At 43.0% G+C, this 25356-nt stretch overlaps 1 protein-coding gene across 1 annotated transcript; it reads right to left on the bottom strand.

Annotated features, from left to right (window-relative positions):
- Positions 1–25356, bottom strand: LOC141464445 (sodium/hydrogen exchanger 2-like). Its single transcript, XM_074147363.1, has 11 exons — positions 24964–25356; positions 24352–24602; positions 19934–20151; positions 17139–17335; positions 12359–12448; positions 10190–10260; positions 8824–8988; positions 8021–8132; positions 6593–6727; positions 2195–2261; positions 1–176 (listed from the first exon to the last, which is right to left on the bottom strand). The coding sequence occupies exons 1-11, from the start codon at positions 25354–25356 to the stop codon at positions 1–3; spliced, it is 1875 nt and encodes a 624-aa protein (XP_074003464.1).

The following is a 25356-nucleotide window of genomic DNA, read 5'->3' as shown; positions in this document are numbered from 1 at the left end:
TCATGGGAAGTCAGCAGCATCACTTGTGCTTTTTGTCTTCAAAGTCAGCTCTTTCTTAATTTCTTTCTTCTCACCCCAGGTGGTGAGAAGCCCAGCACTGGGCTGCCACGGTGGGATGACACACACCGACTTCGACCGGTTCTGTTTCACCTCCCGAACGTTTTCTGCATTTCCCACTGCAGGAAGAGAAAAACACCAACTCGTATGAGAAATGTTCTCCTTTGTGGGTCAAGAGGAACGAAGAAATACCAAGAGTACCGAGGTGGCCATTTGCTCATCAGGGATAAGCTATTTCAATGCAAGGAGCACTTTTTAATTATAAAATAGAATACAAAGATCAGTGGTTTGGGGGTGTGGTGGGAAGGAATTTAAACCCTATTTTGTACTTTGAAATATTTTACATATCTGGATCAATATAATAATACTTTTGTCAATCCCCACCAGCAACTTTGCAGAACAACAATTCTTATCAGTTACTACCCTAAAACATCTTTTCAAGATGCAAGTGTCCTGCCAGAGCACCTAAAATTCCACGTGGCCACATCAAGTGATTGTTTTCTGCAATCACAATGGAAGGGTTACAGCCTCCTTCATCCCTGTCGCCAGGGTATGTGGGGGGCTGTGGTGCTCACATTTTCCCTGGGGCAACCTCCACCCCCCAGAAACACTGCTTTTTATGACTTTGCTCTGCTTATACTCATGTTTTTCTTCAGGGAGAACATAGTTTAAACATTTATAATAAACTGTGGAATAAAATAGCTACATCCCTGGCAGATGTCCATATTATGAACACACGAATGCCACACAATTGTGTTTCTTCCATCTACTTTTGCAAACCTGTACCTTTGTGCAGATGAAGTGCCAGCTATTCTGTGGCTCTTTATTTAGCAAGTTTTTAGTTAATTGTTTAAAGAAAATTACAAAGGAAGAAAACATTAGCAATAGTACACAAAAAGATCGAAAGAAAACAATGATACTTTCTTGCTGCTTAAATATTTTTCCAGTACATATGTAATGAAAAAATATTCTGTATGTTAATGTTAGACCCAGCCCATTATTGTAACTCAGCCCATACTTGGAGGCAACATTACTTCCATGATGAACAAACACTGAATCTTTTCAATCATCACTTTTACAGACGTGATTGTGCTAAAACATGTTGTGCCAAATATTGTAAAAATTCAGTGCTCAGTTTCCCACTGAACATCTCGTGGTTCAGAGTCTAAAAGGACTTTGTCCTCTGTATTTTGAAAGATGCATTTTACAGTTTCAATGGTGTGTGAGGCTTCACTGATGTTAAACCACTTTTCTTAAGTGTGAAAACTAAGCTTTCAGATACCAAAAAACTGAGGTTTGACTTAAAAAAAACATGAGGTCTTGAGCCACTGATCTTTCTGTAACAGATACTCAAAATAGTGCTGCTAATGGGGCACTCAAAATGCATTTTAGTAATACTTAGCAACAAAAAAAAATAGATCTTAATTTTTGGAAAGCATTTGGGCATGAACTTCATGTTTCAAAGTATCATTCATTTTTATAAGGTTTTAGTTAATCCACTAGCTCCACCATAGGCAGAATGATCTGCAATTACTGTCAAACATCTTAGCAGCTGGTGGAATAAGAAGAATGGTACCAGTTTCAAACGCTCGCCTGGCTGGACATGGGAGACGAGAACTCTGTCTAAAATCACGCACCCCCTTGCAGCACACAGGTAATAAGGAGGTCAAACACCTGGGCTGGGACACATGTCTCACTACTGTGGTTTACAACACTCTGCCTGCCCCTGGGGAGCTGCCTGGAGCACCTTCACAGCCAGCTGTGCATCCCAGCACAGGCCGAATCTTGTCTCAGGTGGGGCTGAGGTGGAGCACTGGGGCTGGGAAGGCTCTCGGCCCTGCTGGCTTGCTAATGATGCTCATCTAAGGAGTCCCACTTTGTCCCCCACGATGGAGTAATGCCCCTGCTGCCCTGTCTGCAACATACAACCCAGGTCTTCCTGCTGCTGCCTGCAGTGAGGTAGGGAGGGCAGAAGGCTTTGCCTTGGCTGTCTCCCAAGTCCCAGCTCTGCAACAGAGATGCCATGGACCTCAGCCCATCCTCCCTTGTCACCTGATTGACCACCCCATGGTGACGGGGCAGGGCGAGCAGGGGAGGTAGGAAATTACCACCAGCACCCACCAGCTCCCCAGCTTACCAGTGAAGGAGCGGTACAGCTTGGGCTGCATGCTGGAGTCACCGTGCGCTGAATTGGAGTCATCCTTCTGTGATTAAGGAAGAAAAGTACTTTAATGCATTTATGAAGATTGCTAGCAAGTCTGTTAATGACACTCCTGCTTCATAAACAAGCCATTTGCAATCCCCAAGGACTCCGTTTCCATTTGTTTTACTTTTGCCAAGAAAAACAAAAAGAACTATTGCTAAAAGTAGACCAAATAGATGGCAGGAAATATTTACAGACACTGATTTGTTTCAAGTTGGTGGAATAGGTCTGAGATCTCCAGGAGTGATTCAGCAGATAGGATGGGAAGGAGCAGCCCTGGGGCGGGGAGGATGTGGCAGGCAAGTGTGGGAGGCGATGTCCATCCCCAGGACAGGGACATTTCTCACCTTGGCTGCTCCCCATCTTGGCTGCTGGCCAAGGAGGCAGGTAACGAGCTCGCACTAATGAGCTCCCTGTCCTTTCACTCCAGTGCTAATCTCCACCCTTCAGGAAAAAAAATAAATAATATAAATCAGGTAGCACAATGCTGCCTGCATTGTTCAGTGCTTCTGTAAAGTGGGAATAAGTCTCTTACGCAGCTGTGATTTGGCACCTCGGTCCAGAAGCCCAGACTGCCAAAATAACTCTGGACACCTCCCAGACTGGTTTTCTGTTTTGTTTAGGTTCATTCTCCTCCCTCCCCTAACGAGGACCGATGCCCTCCATCCCTTGTTCGCACTTTTTTTTGACCATTTTAATAACAATGCCTTCCCAGTTCCAGCAGCAGTGCACAGCTCCCTGGAAAGCCATTCCCAGGGGCATTTAACGATTCTCAGAGCATGCTCCATGAAAGGGCTCCGACATAATTACCAAAGGCAATATGTCATTTACGCACATGGCTTACAGGCAGCTCCAAATAAGCTCCTTCTGGGGGAGCGTACTTGTGTTTTGGCAGAAGAAAAGAGGACGAAGTTGCCTGGCTACAGGTGCAAGGATTTTCTGGGTGCTCAGTGGTAAATAAAAGCTATCCTGGGTCTCAGAAACCGCCCTGCCAGAGTACTCTGTGTTGGATCCTTGCCTAAAATAAGGCAAGCCCAAAATCCAGACAGCCTTCAGAGCCAGTGTGATGCACAGCTCCAGGAAGCAGCAGCCTTCGGAAGGAATTTTGTCTTTAGGCGGAGGAAGGCGAACTTTCTGCTGGAAATAGACAGTCTTGGAGTTAATCCTCTGGGCTATGATTCAGATCTGAAGTCACCTCGTAGTCCTGCCAAGGTTTTTCTGCCTGGTGTAAATCATTTAACCTGTGCCGTTGGCTTAGGAGGGATGAGGATTGTTCTTTTCTTACTTATTTTCTCTACCTTCCCTGTTCACTCTGCAACCCATCCTTTGCAGGGGCTTCTAACGCAGCAGTACTGTAAAAGCAAAGGTAGACACCCAAAGTGCAGCAGAGCCCCAAGGCTCCTAAAGCCACCCAGGTTAGAGAGAAGAGGCAATTCGACCTGGCTGAAGCCAGGTGTTGGCCATGGACCAGTGCCTGTCCTGGAGAGGGCACCGGTTTCTCTGTACTGACTGTGGAAGGAGATGGATTGTCCATCAGGTGAGAAGGACTTCACTCTTGGCTCCTCCCCAGCCTGGTGGAACCACAAACCTATAGAAACCATATATACCTTATTTTGTGGCCACTGATACAGTGGTAAAAGACCAACCAGCACCTAATAATTTATGCAATTAATATAACTGAGCTACAACAATTTCATATTTTCATAGCAAAGAACTAACCAACTTCACTAAAAAAGAAAAATATAAAGACATCCAGCAAGCGGAAAACGCAATGTTTCTACTGAACCAAAGGGATTTTTTAAATCATTCACTCAGCTGATAACACCTAACTGATTGAATGTATCAACAAAGATTTTTTCAAATAGACCAGCAATAGAAAACATGAGGCGTTTCACCAGCACCAGAGGGTTTTCAGTGGCCCTTTGCTTGAAGTTCATTTCACAGTCCCTTGATTTCCAGTTAGGTTTGCAAACACAGTTGTAATGCTTCCATCTTGTGGTGAAATGCAGAATAGGAAAAACGTGTGGCATGAGAGCATATAGTTCTTGCTGACTCAAAGCCTGGAAGGCCAAACCCTTCCCTTTGGGACTACAAAAGATGGAGCATATGACAATCAGGAAAACCTCAAACACTAACTAGCTATATTTTTCATTCATCTCTGTTTTAAACAGGAAAATGCCATTTGCTTGTCAACTTGGCATGAAACTAAATCTGAGTGGCTTAATTTATTCCCAAAAATTTGAAATATTGAGCTGCTTTTAATCGACTGAAATCTACTTCTTAGCACTGTGTTCCTTCTTTCTGCTGACAAATTCTGCAATCTGTCCTCCTACAGCGTGAAGTAACAGCGTTCACCCGCCCTCCTACCTTGTGTTAATATCTCCCATCACTTTTGTATCACCTTATTTTTATCCACAGTAAAATGAGGCAGCTATTCTAAAACATTAGTAGATAAGCTACTGATCACACAAAACACGCCTGACTTTTCCTTTGGGTGCAGAGGGTGACATCTTGGGCTTAGAGTCATCCTTACAGATGTCACTGGAATCAGCTCTCAGTATTTACCTCTACTTCACTTAGACTGGCACAAAGCAAAGTTAGCTGCTGTGAAGAGGTGTAATTAGCACCAAGAAATTACTCCTATGAGACAGTAGCATTCAGCACCAAATTGGCATTTTGCAAAATCCATAGGAGTGCTCACCACCATCCATGAGTCAGTATAAAGACAGAGCAAATTTTAACTGCAATTCCCCCCCAAATATTCTGTCCTCTGAGAGGCCAACTGTAAGCACGCAAAGTAACAGGAGAACCAGTCTTCCCAAAGGAGCTGAATTTCCTACCAAATGCACTGCAGTACCTAATGGGAGCAGCAGAGGAGAGCAGGAACGCAAGGGTTAACAATCAAATGTCCTTAAAGTATGTAACGTTGTACTCAAAATCAGCCCTAGTTTGATGTTGTTCTTTTGAAGTTTAATTATACCAAATGTTCTACAGGAACATGCCATGTTCTTGCCTATCTATTTTGAATTGTAAGTACCAATCAGCATGTAAATGATCAAATTAAATCTTTTAAGTTGTTTGCAAGAGCCGGAACACCTTTCTGTGAATGGAGGGCTGGGAAGCAGCAGCATTTGGTGTGTTACTGCCGTTCTCAGTGAGCTCTTCAATGACTGGCATTTGAACAAAGAAATCAGAGTGGTAGAAAGCTTGCGGCAGTCCCGAGTCCTTGTGTTGTGTTATCTAAATAAAGATAAATTATTTCTTTCTAAAAGATCATTCTGTTCTCCTTAGTGATGGAGCCTTGCTGCCCAGATCAGAGACCACAGTTTGCACTTGGGCAGTACTCTAGCTCAAGCCATCAAAACCTAAGATTTGGAGAAGTGGGTGAAATTTAGGAATGGCTCAACAATTCCTGCTGCTGACCTGGGGGTTTGGGAGCAAAATACGGTGGAGGTTAAATGCTTCTCCTCTAGTGCAAGAGTTACAGAGGATGGGAGGAACTGAAAAGACCAAGCCCGCTGCTTGTGCACCATTCCTGGCCCATTTCATCTTTCCACGGGGAAATGTTGGCTCAGCTTCTCTCCCTGTTTTCCAAAGAAGTCAGCAAAAGTCTTCACCAGCCACAGACATTGTTTTTACCTTGTTTCACCTCTAATTCAGAATATGAACCAATGTGGACCTGTGCCAGCAGTAAATTTGGGTTGAAAGCCATTCTCTCTGGAGTCTGGTATGCAACACTTCCCTCTGTTTTACTTTCTTCAAGTCTGCCCAGAACTGTAGCTGCTATTAAAAACAAAAAAACTCACTTCCAGAATAAATAAGAAAGCTCACAATAATGGTTCTGTCCTTTCAAAAGAGTAGGGGGGAAAAAAAACACCGAATAGTTTCAAATATTTACAGTCCATCTGGACCGCTGACAATGGGTGAACCAAATTCCCGCCTTCGAAGAAATCTCCCAGAAAAGAAAACACAGGAAAAACAGACCTCTGAATCTACAGGCTGAAACCAAATTAATAACATTTGCTCAGTAAATAACTTTCCTAGCATGGCTGGAAGCCTGTGTTCACAAAGCACTGAACAGTGCTGCACCCAAGACGGCTCGTTTGTTTGTCAGGACTTGGGATGATTTTTCCCTCAGTATTTTCTACTCACTGGAATGCAATTTAGGATTGAGAGACACTCTGGTGTTTTTTTTAAGGCAGCAGGATTTGTCTTTGAAAGGAAATACCACTAGCAATAAACTGCACTATTCCTAGTGTCTGTTATACCTGCACACAGAAAGCAGCCTGTGCATGGTCTCTGCAGGTCCAAGCCTTCCCTGCTCCTTCTTACCTCCTTGCTGGAGCTGGCCATGTCGCCTCCACTCACTTCCATCCGCAGGCTTTTGTGCCGGAGGATCAGGATCTCCTTGGCATGCTCCACGGGCTCGGTCTCTCCAGGAAGGGTGTGCCTGTTGTATGCTGGCCCCTGCACATGGCACCAGAAAGACCACTGTTGGAGATGGGATCGTCCCTCTCTCCGCGGCAGCATCCCTTCACCAGTGCCTGCATCTCCCAGGGTCCTTCACTCCCCATAACCATCCTGCCTGGTTATGGGGATAAACTGGTCCACCCAAGTATGAGAGGTGGGGATGGAGGGAAAAAGCCAAAGAAGGAAGATGGGACTCCAAATTCTGCTCCTTTATGCAAAATTGCCCAAGCAATCACAGAATGACAAGACTGAGATGCATCTCTGTTGGTTCAGGTGACACACCAACCTAGTGCAACTACTTTGTTCAAGGTGTCTTCAGCCTCAGTGCCTCTGCCAGCCCTCCAACATTTTATATCAGTCCCAGCTTCACATATAAATCATGCAATCAACAGGAACCACAAACCCTGCTTCAAAAGCCATAAACCAACCAAAATTAAACTTCCCACTAACATCAGGAGTTGGGATAATTCTGTCATTACAAGGAGAGTGACTGGATTTAGGCAGGAGTAAGTGTAAACAAGAGGTATGCCTTCATCTTCATCCCATTCACCAGTCCTATAGGTTTCCCCCCAGCCTTACCTAGTTGCTCCTCTCAGCTCAGCAAGGGGTAGTTGATCCCTCTGTGCCGAGCTCCCCACACCAGCCGCTTCCCCAAGGACTCAGTATTTCATGCATAATCCATAAAACAAAGGCTTAGGTGGATTTTAGGGATAAGGCTCCATGTATCACCATGTGAACAGCAATTACAATGCACAGTCCTAGGTGCTGTGTAAAACCTCAGACAGATTATTCATGAGTTATTCTGTAAACAGTGTTTTCTATGCTATTTACCAGTTGTACCAGTTTCATGGTAAAACTGCCAAGTGGTTTTAAAACCTCTGCAGATTAGTTCTCACTCGCAGCTCACTGACTGTGCTCTCTTCTATGGGAAAAAATGCAACATGAGGATAACCCCAGGAGTTGTTGCAACTGCTGGATCTGCTAACCTGATGCCTAAAGATCCATGTGCTCCTCCTTTCTCCTTTCTGGTTCTGGGTACTGATGCCTAAAATACTTCATGAAATTATAGGCTGACTGGGTGAACCTTTCAAAAGCTGTCATGCTGCAAACAGAAATGTGCCACTGACTTGGAAACTGGATCTGGCTTCACACAGCCAACTATTCTCTGCTCACAAAGAGATATCATTAGTAATTATGTAAATATTCATAACATCTGCTCAGGCTGTTAGGAAAACTGAGATAACTTTTGTTATGGGGCATTTAAAATACAGATTGAGGGACGAGTTATACCGTTCTCCTTATTCGGTACAGGTTCCTTGCCAATATTTCCTGTATATTTTCCAGGACACCCGAATTCAGTTCCTCCAATGTTTTGTCCGTTATGACAGTCTTGTCATTGTTGCTGCAAAGAAAACCAGAACACCTTATTTTGGAAGGTGCACAGCAGTGCAACCAGTACATCCCCAAAGCCCAGTGTTCACAGCAGCCCTTTTGGAGCCCATCACCAGTGGACATGACCAACAGCTAATCCTTGCAGAAGGAGCTCACTGCAGAAGGGACATTCAGTATTTGCATCAACCTGCGACACCCATGTGCTCCCTGGTAGATAAAAGAGCAGTGGGGAGTTGTGGCAGAGCAGAACCATCTGTGAGAGATGAAATGACCATTCTGACATGCAAATATTTGACCCTGCTGCTCAGCCAATGCTCATTCTCCTTGGTTTCTTTAGTACATGTAATAGTGCAAAGCCATCAAAAAACAGTGCAAGAGCCGCTTCCTCAGAGTTTCTGTGACACCATTCTGTGTCACTTGGGGGGAGGATACAGATGACCCTCAACGTACAAGATCAGAAACTGTGTTCATCAACGCCAGCAGATGGCTCATCCACCTGATCATTTTTAATCCCACCTACTAATCTTTAAATAGTGTTTATTTTGCATTTGTCCAAGTTATGTTGGTCCTTCCCACAGGATAGCCCAGCAGCGAAGAGCAGAGGAAGCAGCAAAGTTTGCAAAACCTTTTCATAACTGCTCCCTCCGGTTGGAGGGTTGTGAGGAGTGATGGAAAGGGGATGATTGCAGGGGAGCACTTACAGCAAGGATGGGTGGGACGGGGCATGACCCAGCTGCCCAGCTTCTGCCAGCTCAATGGCATGTTTCCGCTCCAGCTTTTCATAAAGAAGCACAATACTCGACTTTGGCTGATCGTATTCTCGAAGCAGGATCTTCTGCAGGTATTTGCTGTTGAAATATTCTAATCTGTTTGAGAATGAAACCAAGACATTCTTAGCCTCCTCCCACGACTCCCCAGCTCCTAAATGGACCTAAGCAAGCCAGCAGGTTCATAGTCCATGACTGCCCCATATTCTATTATACTCCATCACCTTCTTTCCAGAAACCAATGGTCCCAGAGGCTGGTTCCAAATTATTTTTGCACTACAGTATATGAGCTAAGATATTAAAACTTTGCCAAATAAAATAAAAACTCCCCAAAGGGCCAGATTTATCATGAACTTTACTATAAGCGCTACAAGTACATGCAGTAGCCCCAAGGGATGCAACAGATTTAAACGCTTCCGGATGCGCTCTTGAGCCATTTCCTCTCGCTTTCTGCCCAAATGCAGCCAAACTTTTGGGAAAGGTTTAGCCAGTGTCAAATACTGACACTCAAGTTTGGCTATTGTTAGCTGCTCACAAACCTGATTGCCAGGAGCCGGAACATTCCTCAGCAGTAGCGATTCCCATACCCTCTAGTGGCACTTCCAAGCACCAGCATTCCTAAGAAAATCCCTGCCAGCTGCATTAATCAGCCCTTACCATGAAGTTAGCTACATCTGTGTCTGCACAGCCAAGGAATTAAACCTGGTAGATTGCTATTAGTATATTATATGTTATTTGTATTTTTTTAAAAAACAAACGCTCATGTGTACAATCTACTTAATTTTTCTTAATGAAAATGGAGCACTTTGCTAGAGAAATCTATAGAGATCCTCTATAATTTGTCAGTCCACAACAAGCAGTTGTATCCAAATGCTGCAAGCTCATATTTGTACTGTTAATTGTGCACACACTGGGTTGGGGTCCTCAGCCCCTGCGTGGCCGGACAAGCAGGAGGGCACAGCCAGTGCCGCTGCAGGCAGGGACAGGCTGAAGCCACACAACCTGTGTGTTGTGCTGGCACAGCTCTCATTCCCAGCAGATTTCTTTGGACAAGAAGAGACAAACACAATAGGAGAGGAGAAAGGAGTCTTTATAGGGTGAAGTACAATATGTGACCTGTAAGCAGGGACGCGCCCTGAGAACCTGGTCTCATCTTGGACAAGGAAAAGCTGCCCCTGTGTCACCTGGGTTGTGCCACAGGATGAACAGGGCTCAGCTGCCCACAGTGGAAAGTTAGGGAATAGAAATCAGCCTCATTTTTTCTACACATGTACACAGTTGTATTTCAGCAAATCCTTACTTGTCTTTCCAGTAATACTGTCCCCAGTGTCCAGATATATCTTCAATGCCAGCCAGCAAATGATCCAAGAACTAAACAGAAGAGAGGATTTTGCTATACACCAGTTGCATGTATTGCATACGTGATGAACTCAGTCAGCAAACATCAAAAGCCAGGAGACAAAACAGGAGATGCTTTCAGCTTGCTACACAGCGCCAGTAAACAAGAAGAGGGGATGTCAGGGTAATTCCCCATCCAGTCATCCATGTGTATCCCTCGGTTCTGGAGTACAATAAGTGGTTTGGCTGCTTGCCTTCAGGTCTGTGCAAGCAAAGAACAATTGCTGAGGGACATGGATCTGCTTTTTATGATATCTACAGGATGGCTGATGGCTTGCACATCCTGCATATTGGGCATTGATGAGCAGGAAATGCTCATACTCAGGTTTTTGAGGACAATTTGTCTCAGGAGATCGGTATCTTCAGGATACAGATGTAGATAACATACAAATGATGCTTTGACTTGAATAAGAAATACTGCCTTTCCCCAGACACACTAAATTTAATCATTGGCCATATCATGCCTTATACAAAAACATTATTATTGTTTAAAATGATATTAAAAATACCAGGCAGGTTGATTTTTCCACCTGGAAGTTAAATCTCTGTAATTTTGTTAATTGTTTTCCCTCCTACTAGCATCTCTAAACTGGGAGAGGGGTCTGCTCTACTGTGGGTCAATGCTCCCCTACACTCAGGTACTGGTATCCCTGGAGCTTCCTCCAGCTCTAATTTTAAAAAATAAAAATTATTTTTTGTGGGGTCAGAGACAGAAAAGTTTCAGAGCGGTTCACTCAGCCCTGCAGCCTGGTACAGGTTTAGAGTCCTCACATTGCTATTAGCAGCTGTATGGTCTGAGGACTGAGAAATGACCCCCCTGCCACTGACTATCGCTCTTGAGAGAAAGAATGCCCTGATTATCTGGACGGAGAAATAAATTTGAGGAAGAAAGTTGCTTCTGGCTTCTGCATCCCTAATTTCCAACTATCTGCATTGTTACCTTCCCTACTTAACTTAATTGGTACATGGCCATTTTCAGCTCACATTTCCTAATAAACACATTTCCAGAGATGATTTACTATTCACACACTAACAAAAGAAGAAAGTATTCTCTGTTCATGACAGGAAAAGACTCTTCAGCCTATTGAACTGTTCTGTTAACCTCAGACAAAGCCCTGTAATACAATCTAATTGTGAGGATGCCAAACAGTTCTTATAAATGTCCTCAGACCTAATCTCTTTATTTCTACCTACCCAAAAAGACAACAAGAATATGTCTGAAGGAGCCATATCCACAGAAATGTGACTGGGCATAAACTATTAGATTCAGAAACATAATTTTACATTGGACGCAGATGCAAATGCAAAGCCTCCGCTAGGTGTGCAGAATACCCTGCCTTCTCATGGAGCTGACCCGCTCTCTGAAGAAGTCCTCTATAACTATGAACACCAACATTTGGATGGTGAGAGCAAGGTGAACTAACTTGCACGTTTGGGTTATGGACTTAGAATCACAGAATGGTTCAAGTTGGAAGGGACCTTAAAGATCATCTAGTTCCAACACCCCTGCCATGGGCAGGGACATCTTTCACTAGACCAGGCTGCTCAAAAGCCCCATCCAACCTAACACTGACCACTTCCAGAGAGGGGGCACTTCAGTGGTTCCTTCCAATATAGTATTAACCTTACCCTCCCTTTTCTACATTTTTTCGCAAGAATATTTAAACTGATGGTGGTGATGTGACTTGTGAACGCATGGAACATCCCAACCCTGAAAGCAACCAAGTCTTAATTTCCTTCTTTCGCTCCTTCCAGAGAAGTAGAAAAGTTAGAGTTAGGTTCAAGTATAAACTTTTGGGTGAGTGATTATCTTTTTCTGTCATGTTTGTGCACCACCTAATACAACATCAGCTTGACTGAGTCAGTGGCTGCTATTCTAATGCAAATAACAACCCATGGTTAGGAAGCCACATAGGACTTCAAACCTGGAAAGGGACTGACCTGCAGAGGATTTGGGTAAAATTGCAGACCTGTAGTCCCTGGAGGCACACCACATTTCAGAAGGATGATATTGCTATCAGCAAAGCATATTGAAAAGCTCTGGCTGTGTGTTGATGGATGCATCACTTACCCGAATATGGATCTGCTCGCCCACTGTGGGAGCACTCTCTCTTTTCCTCTTGACAGCCAACAAGTCAACGAGAGGACGGATGGTCATTCCCTGCAGTATAACCACAAACACAAAAACCAGCCTTTCTTCACATCAAGTGTTCTTAGTGTCAACAGGAGCTCACATACAGGCAGAGAGGAGAAACGCTCCGCTCTTCTTATCTGGCATCTCAAAGACCACAAAAATTCAACCAATAACTTCAAGGTCAAGCCTGTGGTTTGGTGTTGCTTGTAGCCTAGCAGATGGAAAGGGGCTGGAAACGTTCAAAGTCCAAATGCCTGAAACTATGATAGTCCTTGAGACTTCACAGCATGCAGCCTCCACCAGCATTTGTCTGCTAACTTTTTGAGTATTTATGTGTCACAGATCATTACTCCAACGATCTCGAATGGCTAGCCAGTGGCTAAGTTTACTAATCAAAGTATCCACCTGGTGGGAAGGGTTAAGGGAAGAGTTTTAATGTCCTTTAAGCCTCATGAGAGAACTTCTAAAATGCTGCTGTGGTGTGTTTCTTAGTCTGGCTTCAGTATGAAATTACTTTCCTAGGACATGTTTACGGCAAAAATGATGGAGTAGTTGATGTTTATGACTTCTGAATGTCACAATTGCTGGCACGGAGGAGAGTTGAACACATTTTTAATTGCAGAAACAATTAATGTGTCATTTTAATAGCTAATAGCAATAAAAAAATGCATAGCTATTCAGAGTAAATAACATAAAACTCACAAATTTAGGAATAACAGATATTACAAAAAGTAAGTGGAGACTATGCAATTTGGTCTCTTGCCTTCACTGGATATCAGCTGCATTTGCTTTCATTTTAAAGTGACATTTTGGAGTTTTGAGAGCAGCACTCCCAAATTTAGAAACACCTGAATTCCTTTGGCCCTTCCTGACCTTGAGAGCATTATGAGAATCCCACTTGTCATTGTCAGGCCACATGTCATTTCACAACACACCGGTAGGTCTCCTGTGATGCTCCTCCACCCACCAGAGATAACTCATCTGAAGATGCTGACAGCTCTATCATGGCTCACAAAGTTCTACTGCCAGCGAACCAGTAGCTAATGGGTCAGTGTAGGCAGCAAACAAACAAACAAACTCTTCACAATTATATTTGCTAACAACTTCATGGAAGAGGTCAGAGGCCAATAGGCTGAGAGAGTGAACTTCAAATGGAGAACATGGTATTTAATTTTTAAAATGCACTGAAAGGCAGAACAATGAGAGCCTTTTGTGACATTCCAGACAAGCCCACAGCTCCTTGGAGGAATTCCTGGTCTATGTAGCACATATCCAGGCCTGCTTGGACACAATGAGGGCCTGACAATTCCTCAGTCAACCTTCTCAAAATTATTAACCAGGCTTGTTGTGGGAAGGGCCTTATACAACTGGCTTAGGCCAAAATAGATGAGTTTCCTGGGTTGTGTAATGCACTGATAGACCCATGTAAGGACAAGCCCAATAGCTTCCACATTGGTCATTAGTCTGTGTAGCACGAGGCTTTTCAGACAGCTTGGTCAGGATTTCCAAGAAAATGAAGAGGGTTTGTGCTCCGACAAGATGCCTTGCTGGCCTTCACCATCTTAAAAGGGCCCAAATCATCTCTCCTGTAGTTTCTGTCCTGTCTTAATGCAGACACTCCCTGCCAAGACTGTACTGATTTCACTGAGAATATAAAAAAAATTGGTGCACAAAATAACAACAACAAAAAAAATCCACTAGCCACAAAAGTTGTTTTGTAGCCAATCTTTCACTTGTCTTTCCCACGCAAAGTGACACGCACCATGAAAGATGCTGGGATATTGAAGATATTCATTCTTCAACTCTGCATGCATCGATGTGGCTGGCAGCAGTGCCACGGACTTCAGAAGCTGTAGGACTCATCTGCAAACCCAGCTTTCTGAAGGTTCATCTTCAAACCTGCTTCTGTTATATTTGCCTACATTACATATATTTACCTATATTACCTATGTTAAATTTACCTATTTACCTATGTTCGATTTATCTATTTATTGCTACAGCAATATTTTTCTGGTTCAGCTTTTAAGCAAGTTTATTTCCCAGCCCCGCCACCCCCAGGTTCTTGTGGTGGCCTCAGCTACACAATACTGCAGGTATCTGGAGCCTGAGCAAAGTCTGTCTTTATAGATGCTGTGTTCTCTCTGAATGGCTGAAGGTCAAGGGGTCGTCCTGCCGACACGTACCCATGGGGGACCCTGTTTAACTCTCACCCTTTAGCATGGAGATGACATCACCAGTTGAGCTTTGAGGTTACACAAAAGCCCTTTTCCCAGTCCTGGGAAGGACTTTCCGAAGCCTAAGCAGAATGGAGCTGCTGCCTTAGAACAACCTTTGTCTGAGACTCAAGAGCGTCTCTGCATGAGCGGACGTGCCTAGTGACCGTATCTTTTCAATTTCTGACCCACATTTACATCTTAAAACTTGTCAACCTCCACCTAACTATGCTCCCCTCACCCCTGGCCCCTGCTCTCTCCTTTCAGTCTGAAATCTATGCCTGGACCAGCTGCCCTGCAGGACTCGGCTCCAAGCCCATCAGCACGTCAGACTTGTTGACCAGTTTTTCAGCTCATGGTGTGGATTAGGTGGATGTGGGGAAGTACAGACAACCCTAACCCTCCGCACTGCCCAAGACCCACACCTGAGGTGTTCAGGGAGGCCAAGAGGAAGGAATTTGCTCTCTTGGGATGATGCTCAGCCATGGGGCAGCTCTCACCATGACCCACCATCTCCCAAAGCCCCAGGAGCTGCTCTGCTCTCTTCATTTGAGGGCAGGAGGAGGGCAGCCCTAGGTCAGCAGCTCTGCATGAACCTCACGTGCTTGAGCACAGGGGCTCCCAGAGAGCTTTTCTGCACAGCATCATTCCTAGACCCCCACCCCACTCTCTTCAGCCCTATGGAGACACACTCATAACTTTTTGGTAGACAGCACACCAAGTACACATCAACCTTGCTCACTTCAGGACCACACGACCCCAGTTTTTCCACCACATCCTCCTTCAAACGCGACAGCCTCTGCCAGCTGAACGAAAAGGCGCATTTCAGAGAAACTCCGAAAGGAGTCTCGCCCTTACAGACTTGCTGCTGGGCAGAGAAGAGCAGGGAGACGCATACAAAAGCTTCATCCCACAGAAGGCTGCAGGAATGCTTTTACCACTAGATGTCACAGCAATGCCGAGAGCTGCCGCTCCTCCCGAGCAGGGCTTCACTGCGCCCTGAAGAACAGTTAACTCCTTACAACCTCAGCCTGTGCCTAAGGGAGAGAAAACTTTTCTCCATCATACACCTGGAGGAGTGCTAATTAAGAATCCGTGAAAAATAAAAGCATATTAGTAAGGAGAGCAATACCAGCAGCAAGTTCTGCCCCTGCCCCAGCTGCAGGCTGAGCAGCCCGGGCCCTTGCCTGCTATACAACTGCAGGCAGGGGTCAGATGCGGCACCTCCCATACGCTCCCCAAGAGCAGACCAAGCTGCAGATGCTCCTTCAACCTTTCTATAGGATTGGGCTTTGCAAAAACACCCACAGCAGAAACCAGTCCTTAAAAAGAAAGAAAAAAAAAAAAAAAAAAAAAGCACATTTGTGCATTAAACAATAAACCAAATATCTCAGAGCAACCAGTGCTGTGAGGGTCCACCTCTCTCTCCTACCCTGGCAGTGGGGAGGTAACGTGTCCACAGCCACCCCATGATGTGGGCAGCTTGCACTCACTCACAGAAGATTCACTGCTGGGTAGAAAACAACCCAAGAACTGCTAGGGCGGAAAGAGAAAGCAGGAAGCAACAGGACTTAGGGATCAGTTATAAAAGAAAAATTAGAGGCAAATAAATCAAATGTGATATGACTTCTTTTATTTGCTTCTGATTTCCCTTGCTTTTATAACAAGTAACACACACAAATATTTTTTTTCCAGTGGAAGAGTTAATAACTGCAGCTGCTTTTCTGCATGAATGTGAAAACATCTCAGACATATATACACAATATTTTGATAAAAAACTAATGACTGTTTTTGCTTCAGCTGCTGGATGCCCCAGTGAAGTGGAACTCATTCTCAGAAATGTTAAAAAGCCACTCCTTCAAAATTAGGTCCCTTCTCATTGTCCTACTTGTGAACTACCAAAACTGAGAAGACCAAACCATAAACCTCTTTTAAAATTCTTGCTGCCCATGTTCAGAGGTTGGAGTATTCCCAGTATCTTCCTGATCCTTTGGGTTCAGGAAAACTGAACTTGGTCGCTGCATGGCTCAGGTAGCATTTCATTTCATGACAAGGCCTACAGTAACAAGTGGTTCTTACCTTGCTCAAACAGCAAACTATTTGTAGACTGATTCGTATTGCCTTTGACCTCATAAAAAAAGTGTAAAAGCACTGCTTCAGAGAGAAAACCTATGCCAGCATCATTCTTCCCAAGTTTCACCACTACTACCCCAATAATCATGGACCAAATCAAAGATGGACAAGTTATCATGGAAAATGCTACAGCACATGTTGCAAGTCAACAACTGCTAGTCAGCCTCATGAATGTGTGACACATTCTCACACAATCTGCCCCTTTCAGTAATAATTTTAATTTTTATATACCTAATGGCTTTAAGAAGGGAAAGTTTTACTGACCGGTAAATCCTGGTATCCATCTAATGGTTTAGTACTGGTTATTTGTCTGGGAAAAAAAAATCATGCTCATTCTTTACGTCTGCTGGTAACACCGGGATTGTTTTTACCTGTATGAACACGGTGAAGAGGATGACAACAGTTGTTGCTGCAATGAAGAGCTTCTTTCTGTGAAAGTCAGGAAGCAAGAAAACCAAAGAGAAACAAATTGCTCCTCGGAGACCCCCATACGCTATAATGAATTGGTCTTTGCCGGTGATGGTGTTCACGTGAAATCTGTTCACAAAGAAAGTCAGCACAAGAACCCCTGAAAAGCAGGAAAGAAGATGGGAGCACATCAAACAAAAAGAGAAATTGGATAAAACTCATAATCTTATGATATGTTTTACAGTAAAACATCACTGAACTGGTAAACACCAATCACGAGGAACTGGCCAGGGCCCAAGGTGGTATATTCCCAATATACCATTGGAGAAGGGCTTTTCTTCCAGCCTGATCCAACAGGTTTGCATTTGATTTGTCCAGAAAAAAAATAATCCCCAACACATTTCTGATTTGGGAGATTACATATGCCATTGATTGACCACAGTTTTGGGGGCTTGGTACAACTATAAAATTTTAGATAGCTCATCTTGTAGCAAATCATCTTGTTTTTTAACTCAGTCTTGTGCTTATCACAGTCCAGCTGGGAAACCAGAGTTTCCTTCAGAAGGACTGTGAACTCTGCAGGGAAATTTCAGTATCATCCCACTCCCATGACCGCGGATCCCCAGAACACACCATTTACCTGGTGACTCAGTGTTAAGCAAAGCTAAATACTGAACGAACAGTAACTACTCGCAACACAGGATGCGTTAGTATATTCATTTTGATGGTAGTTAATTAAAGTTTTTAGGGCAATTCTATGGTCATGTGCCAGCTGAAACTTTATTTGTATAATGATATGGAGCCAGATTCTAAGAATTGAATTGAAATATTAATTGGTTTATTCTAGTTGGTGATAATGAATGATTGAACTGCTTGGATTATAAATGCTCTCAAAGCAAACCATCAACAACAATTTAGCCGCAAGTTACCCTCCAATTTCCAAAAGTTTCCAAGCAGTAGCTTGGATAAGTAGCTATATCCTGCCTATGTTAATGTTGTTTCTTCATAAATCTTTCATTCAAAGATTTATCCTGTATGAATTTAAGGCTACATAAGGTGGCACTGCAATTGATGTAATTTATATTAATTTGCAAATACATACACAGATGCTGAAAGGTACAAAAAGTCAGGCCTCAAACCAGTAACCTGTGATCTTAATACCAACAGACATGATAAATATCTTATTTCCTGAAGATTAATGGCCATTTTGAAAACTGATGACACAGATTGTCATTGACTTTTGCTAGGAATTAGCTGGATCCACATCACTATTGCTTTTCTAAAGGGTGTCTGTAAAAGAAAAAAACTTCAAAAATAGTGCATTTGTAATGTACATATCAAACATCTTTTCACACACCTACAACTAAAAATATCTGAACTTTGATTGCACATCAGACCAGTTTGAAGAAAACAAAAAAGAAGGAAAAGGGAACTCAATTAAGTGAACCTTACAACACCTTCCACATCTCTGGAGCACTGTGGAGCTGGTGCCTTCGGTTTCAACATTTTTTGTAACTTAAAAATAAACAAATATATAAAAATAAGGAATACCTCAGATCACATCTGCAGTTACTGTAAAGCTCAGGCAGTGCTGACGATTTAAAGGAACAAAGTTTACTTGCACTGATACCCTGGCCTTTGTCTTAATTTAATCCTTCCTCATAAATTATTATTAGCATTCCTTAAACTAATTGAAGGCCCATTTGCTCCAAGAGATGACATACAATCAATCATGTTGAGAAGAAAATATTTTCTTCTGGAGATATACCTTGGAAAAGAGCAGAAGGAAGTCTCCCTAGTGCTTGAATAACAGTAGAGTACTAGTGCTGTCATGCAATCAGTGTATTTTGCTTTTTCGATTCTCTCTCTTATATCAAAGCAATTGCAGTCCCCAGGCTTCAGCAGAATCATTTCTCATTTAAGAGCAGTGGGAGGGTCCAGTAAAGGACTAGACTACAGTTTACGTGCTAACCCCAGCACTGTCAACCCAGAAGTCCCCAATTCCTGCAAGCAAACTCCATGGGTGCCTCCCATTTCTGGATCAGTGCCTCGAGCACGCCCAGAGCTGCTGGATGGGCCTGAGAGGGTCTGGGACTAATCTCCACCACCACCTCCACAGCAGCGGGTCCCCAGCCTGGCTTCGTGCACCACTCTGCCCAGCTCACCTCCTCCTGGCACACCTATGGCTCTCCAGCAAGGTGCTGCAGAAAAGGGACACCCTATTCAGCATCAGATGTGCGAGTTGATTGAGCCCTGGTTTGTGTGTTCTTATTTAATTCAAGGGGGATTTTGAATGGAAAGAGGGTTTTCTTTCCTGCCTGCAACACTGAGTCCTTCTGTAATAATGTGCTGCATAATTTGAGAATGCAATCAGAAGAGCTGTATTTAGAGAGCCAGAGGATTTTCAGTGTGCAATGAAGAATTTTTGAACTAAAAAAGTAAAACTCACTCAGAACTTTTTGTTTGAGCAAATAATTTACAAGAAGACCACTTAATTGTAATAAAACATAGGAAACATTAGGAAATTGCAGTAAAATGCAAGACTTGCTATTGAGCAAGTGATGGAGGAGGAGGGAAACATTGGCTGGGGTGTCCCACTTCAGTCCTGGCTTTCACATCGGGGATAACCACACATACAGAGCGAGCAGGAAAGGATGATGGTGGGGGCAGAAGCATTCTCACATTTAATGGAATCACATTTTTCACTCCCATAAATAATAATATATATAAAAAAATAAAATCTATCATTTCACCATACCTAGTGCTCTCCAAATGAGACAGAAAATGACAGTGAAGCAAATGTACGGCCAGTTCCACTCATGATTTTCTCCAATGGTGGAAACTCCAAGAAAGATGAAGATGAGGGTATCACTAACACTGCTCCACATCTTCATGAAGTATTTGACTGTGGTGTGAGACTTTAGAGAGATGTTGGCTTCCACGTAACGTTTCATGCCCATGGCACAAGCAATGATACTGAGAAAATGAAAACGAGACAACTATTTTTTCTACTTAAGCATACAAAATAGACACATTGTCATTTCTAAAAAAATAAGCTTCATCAAGTCTTAGATGTTTGCAGACGTCTCACTGGGTAGTGATTCACTTCCTACATCAGTCCAATAATATCAGGAGGACCAACAGGAAAATAAGATACTATGTAGGTTGACCAGACTGTCTGAATCTGTTCTTTAACAGATAAACAACTCACCATCTATTGCATTTATCACACACACGGAGCAATACCCAACTCTTCCCATCACAATACACTGTTTTCAGTTCTTTAACTTTGCCAAACTCTAACTATCTGGGGTGAAGAGTTTCATGCTTAGGAGCCCACATTACCTATTTTGCTCAGATAAGAAAAAGACATTTGAGGGAATAGGAGACTTGTTTCTCAGCATGAGAAATGTGTAAATAGAACTCCTGTGAGTTTGGCTGCTATCTGGTCACTACAGAAGATTCTTGTAGGACTCAGAATTGGTGTAGTTTAAGAGCAGCCCAAATGTTGTACTCTTTCACCCAAGGGACCAAAGTTGGAGAAACTCCAGCGTATGATGTACCTCACACTGTGTATTTCTAAGCCTGACTGGACTTGCAGTGTATGTTATTTGGGCACAGCTAGGAAGCCACTGACTCCATGCAACCTGGAGACAATAAAATGCTTAAGCACACTCATAAGACTGCACAATGAGCCAAGAGAAGCTGCAGCTGTAGTCGGAACATCTGACCTCCTCAGGTATTGCATATCCAAGGTCACTTCAGAAGTGTGCAGCACCAATTAAAACTTCTGCCTTGCAATTTTTCATGGATAATTGGTTCTTCAAGTTACAGGGTACATGTGGTTAGCCTAATTCATCAGCTTTTCAAATCAATACATTTTCAGGCCAGCAGTCTTAGAAGGTCAAAACAATTGAGGGCTCAAAGATTTGAAGCTCCATTTTTTATATTTTAACCGGCACAGAAATATTTTGTTCTAAATATTGTACCAGCAATAGCAAAACGGCTTTATGTTTCTGAGATCTGATTTCCATTCTTATTTGGTAAGGCCATCCACATGGAGTTTTATTGCATTAAAAATTCCTTTCACAGGGGACATCACGGTAACTCCCTTTACATTATATCACACGCAGACAAGCCCACGGAAAAGTAGATCCTCAGCTTGCAGAAGCGCACCTGGATCTGGCAGACTGACATTAAACACCAGCTGTGATCAGGACAGGTAAGCGACCCATATATATGCAAGCAGGTGTTAAGATTGGTGGTGGCCTCCACAGCACATTATCTGTAACGTATCCTCTCAGCTAAGAACTATTCAGAAAACAGCCATGCAAGTACTGCTTTGCAGTGAAAACATCACATTTAACGCCAGAATTTCACAAAGGAGATTCTTTGCATTATTTGAGCGTTGATGGAAAAAAACCAGAGTTGCCATGTGGACCAAAAAAACAGGAGAGTTTGCAAATGGGCAGAGCTGACTGTGCTGTGGTTGTGGTTTTACAGCCTGTGTGAAACCAAAGACCCCAATTCTCTCCTCCCCAGCTATATATTTATTTCAGGGAGACACTGGTCCACTGCACTGCTGCTCCTAATCTGCACTGTTGCTAACAAAAGCAGAGTAAGGGGTGCTTTCCTTCTGGCTCATCAGTCACCAGCACATCTTCACTGCCATAACTTGGCATCTATTGTTGGACCAAGACAAAGGAATTGACAACAACTATATTTATTTCTGCTCTGCTTAAAGCACGAAGAAAATCAGCAACTCTATTATGGGAAAATACTTATCAGATATTTGGCTGGAACAACAAATAATAAATTAGAAGAAAGAAAAACACTTTTTCAAATGAAGAAGCACTTTCACTCACTGTGAGCTACTGATTACTGGGCTTTGCATTCAAATAAAAGAAAACCCAAGATGCACACACGTTTTTATTTCTTTCACTTAAAAATAATTGTTACTGGTATTCTTCATTGCCACGAAAAAGCCCATACTTTTTTGAAGGAGAAAGAAACAATTGGGTCTGTCTGAAATTAAAACTGGACTTCAGCAAGAGGACTTGTAGCAAAGGCACAGGATATGAAAGGTCAGTCAGAAAAGCCACGATACTCTTACTGGGGAAAGAGATCCTGTTTTATCCAGCAGCATGAGACCAAGATTCAAATCCCTTTTTCATCTAGTGTTGAGTTCACATCTTTCACCTTCTAAGAAAATGTGCCAATACTTAAAAATATTCTGAAATTGGTCTTTTTTTCGCTTTATCCTTTTTAGATTGACCCACTTTGCATAAAGCATTGAACCAGAAAAAGTAACAGGGATTGAACCACAGACTAAAAAGAAAATAATAAATTATGCTGCTTCTGTATCTGCCTCAATAAGTAGTGGATAAAATAGTTCCAGCTAGGAACTAAGAAATCCAAAGAGCATTTATGGGCAAGTGACTTCCAGAGCCATGGTTTGGGAACACTTTTTGGGAAAAGGATACGTGTTCACACCGGATTCACAGACAAGGAATAAGCTTGACCTGTTCCATCAACTTCAAAGTGCACTGCCACTAGGGCAAGCGAAAAAAAAGAAAAAAAGAAACCAAAACTAAAAAACATTTGCAGAACTGTTTACCAGACTGGGTTGCATTCACAGATAATTTTTTTTGGACTATGTAGAATTGATTGTTTTGGCAATCAAGTTATTTTTCGAAGAAACAAAGTGCCAAATGCAGTATTCCCTGGTCACAAATGAACGAATTGTTTGAAATCAAGATATATAAAAGAGGCATTTATAATTTGGCAATTATAAGGCCAGCAGAGCAGGAATCACCTGCCTTTGCAATTGTTTTGCTTTAGAAACAATGCATTATTCAAAAGAATAGAAAATGGGTTCCATAATGGGTACAGTAGATTGTGATTGATAGAAGATGACACCATTAGGATTAAATGTTTTCTGCTGCATGATGATTATGCAGCATATTTATTTCACTGTTCTGTCTCATGCTCCTATAAATAGACTTTCTCTTACCTATTCCCAGAGCTAGAATTGTTTTCAGCAATGCTAGAATATTGCTCCTATTAACCATTCGAGGAAACAAAATCTGCAAGATATAGGAATGGTTTCTATCTGAAACAGTATCATTAGTTTTAAAATAGATCTCCCAGATACTCTATTGTCTAGCTGGTACCTGATTTCATTTTTTAATTTTCTTTTTATCTTCATTATTATCAGATTTACAGTTGTTTACACTGTAGCTATCAATGCAGCCTAAGTGCACTTTACAGTATTTAGGGAAATATGAAATAGTTGGTTGTGATCCTCAGCACCGGCTGACTTAGTTTAGGCAGGAGAACCAAATGTAACAGGTATCAGCCTACAGAAACCAGGAGGACTGAATCACTCACTCTGTTCATCTATCTCTGCTTAGACCATTAGGATTATTATCTCTATTTTTTTTCTCAGCACCTGCTCTGCAAGTGAAAAGCATGAAGTAAGCCCAAAGCTCAGTTACCTCTCTTAAAACTGAAGGATTCCACTCCCAAACAGTAGGAATATTTCCAGGCTTCAGCTCCATAGGGGCTACACAACTCACACCCCACCACTCACTTTGCTCTGTCACCGTAAGGTCTGCCTCAGCACACCTTTGGGGCCATCACTAGCTGATAGGTAGGGCATGCAGATCAGGAGGAGCATTCTAGAACAGATGTGCTGTAAACTCAGACCAAACCTTTATGAGAATTTGATTAAATACTCCTTGCAGTTCTTCAAATGTTAGTTTTGACTGGGCCACGCATGGAAAATAACAAAATACACCAAGAAAGCCTCTTCTGGCTCTGCCAAACCCACTAGACATCTCACTGCTTGAACGTTCAGGGTTTCCAAATGAAAAACACGGAGCTCAAATAACCATTCCTCAATAATTTGCACAAACTGATCAGCTGTCTGAAGCTTGCCCTGCAGCAGGCATCTGGATTGCTTGTGACTTGCAGCTATTACCATTGATGTGTAATTATGTAATGCGTGACATGGGGTTATGCCTCTCAGCTCTTCCACAGGCTTTTGTACTCGCACTTTGCTGCCATACACAGATTTCCAACTAAGCAAATTTATGTTAAACCTTTTTCTGATACTTTTCAGTAAGTGTAGCCAAAAAGCTTTCCTGGACAGATCAGATGCTGGGACATACTTACGCCACTATCCCCGAGAGGTGAAACATTTCAGCAGTGAGGTAGGAAAGATAGCTGTACAGGAAGACAAAGAGCGGCTCAATGACACGGATATCCTTGGTGAATCGTGTGGTAAAGGCAGCAGTCATCCCAAAAATAAGACCTACTAAAACTCCTCCTAGCCCAACCACAAAAAATTTTCCAACTCCAGCAAAAATATCCACAGTTTTGATGGTTGGCATTTCACAGAAAGATCGAAATAGCTTGTAGAGCACCTGGATGAAAAATGAAAGGGGAAAAACAGCCATTAACAAGATATTCACCAGACATGGCCATATGTAGCAATGACATTAAAATACACTGCTGGAATTTCTGCCAGTGCAGGGTCAGCATCCTTCTCTGCAGCTCGGGCTCCTACCAGGTAGTGCTGTGGCACTCACGTGCACTTCTGTCTCCAGACATACAGTAGAAGCAGTGTTCACCTGACAGCTTCTCAGGATCTCAGACCAGAGAAGTGGACCAAGAGCCTTCTGCTACAAGAGCCTTTTGATGCCTTTTCCCCCTGCAGGGAGACTCTCAGCACTAGAGCATCCTTCCCCAGAACATTAAATACTCAAAATAAAGGCTAGCCCTTACCACTGTCACTGCGTCATTCAGGAGCGACTCGCCAAAGACCAAAATGTGCAGCTTTTCATTGACGTGTATCTCTTCAAAGACCGCTAGCACTGCCACAGGATCCACGGCGGCGATCAGGCTGCCAAACAGGAGGTTGTGGAGCAACGACACGTCTTGCAGGCGAAAGGCTTTCACCTGGCAGATCCCATACAGGGAAAACCCGATCCCAAACACGTTCCATATTGTCCCCACAACCGCGTAGAGGAGGATAGTACCGATGTTCTCGAAAAAGGGACGGCTGGGCATGAAGTACCCCGCATCAAGAACGATGGGTGGCAGCAGGTAGAGGAAAAAGATGTCACTGTCCATTACAGGTGGTGATTTGTCATTCAGGCCATAGATGATTCCTCCCAT

The sequence above is a fragment of the Numenius arquata genome, chromosome 5 (assembly GCF_964106895.1).
Source record: "Numenius arquata chromosome 5, bNumArq3.hap1.1, whole genome shotgun sequence".
Classification (NCBI taxonomy): Eukaryota; Metazoa; Chordata; class Aves; order Charadriiformes; family Scolopacidae; genus Numenius; species Numenius arquata.
The sequence above is the reverse complement of the archived record's forward strand: the minus strand, read 5'-3'. Positions and strand labels throughout refer to the sequence as shown.

Bases quoted from the DNA above. Each gene is read 5' to 3' on its own strand.
- LOC141464445 (XM_074147363.1), bottom strand. From the start codon at position 25,356: ATGGGAGGAATCATCTATGGCCTGAATGACAAATCACCACCTGTAATG. The intron at 24,603-24,963 runs GTAAGGGCTAGC...TTTTTCATCCAG, and splicing joins TGAATGACGCAGTGACAGTG to GTGCTCTACAAGCTATTTCG. The intron at 20,152-24,351 runs GTAAGTATGTCC...TCATTTTCTCAG, and splicing joins CACCTCTCGGGGATAGTGGC to TATCATTGCTTGTGCCATGG.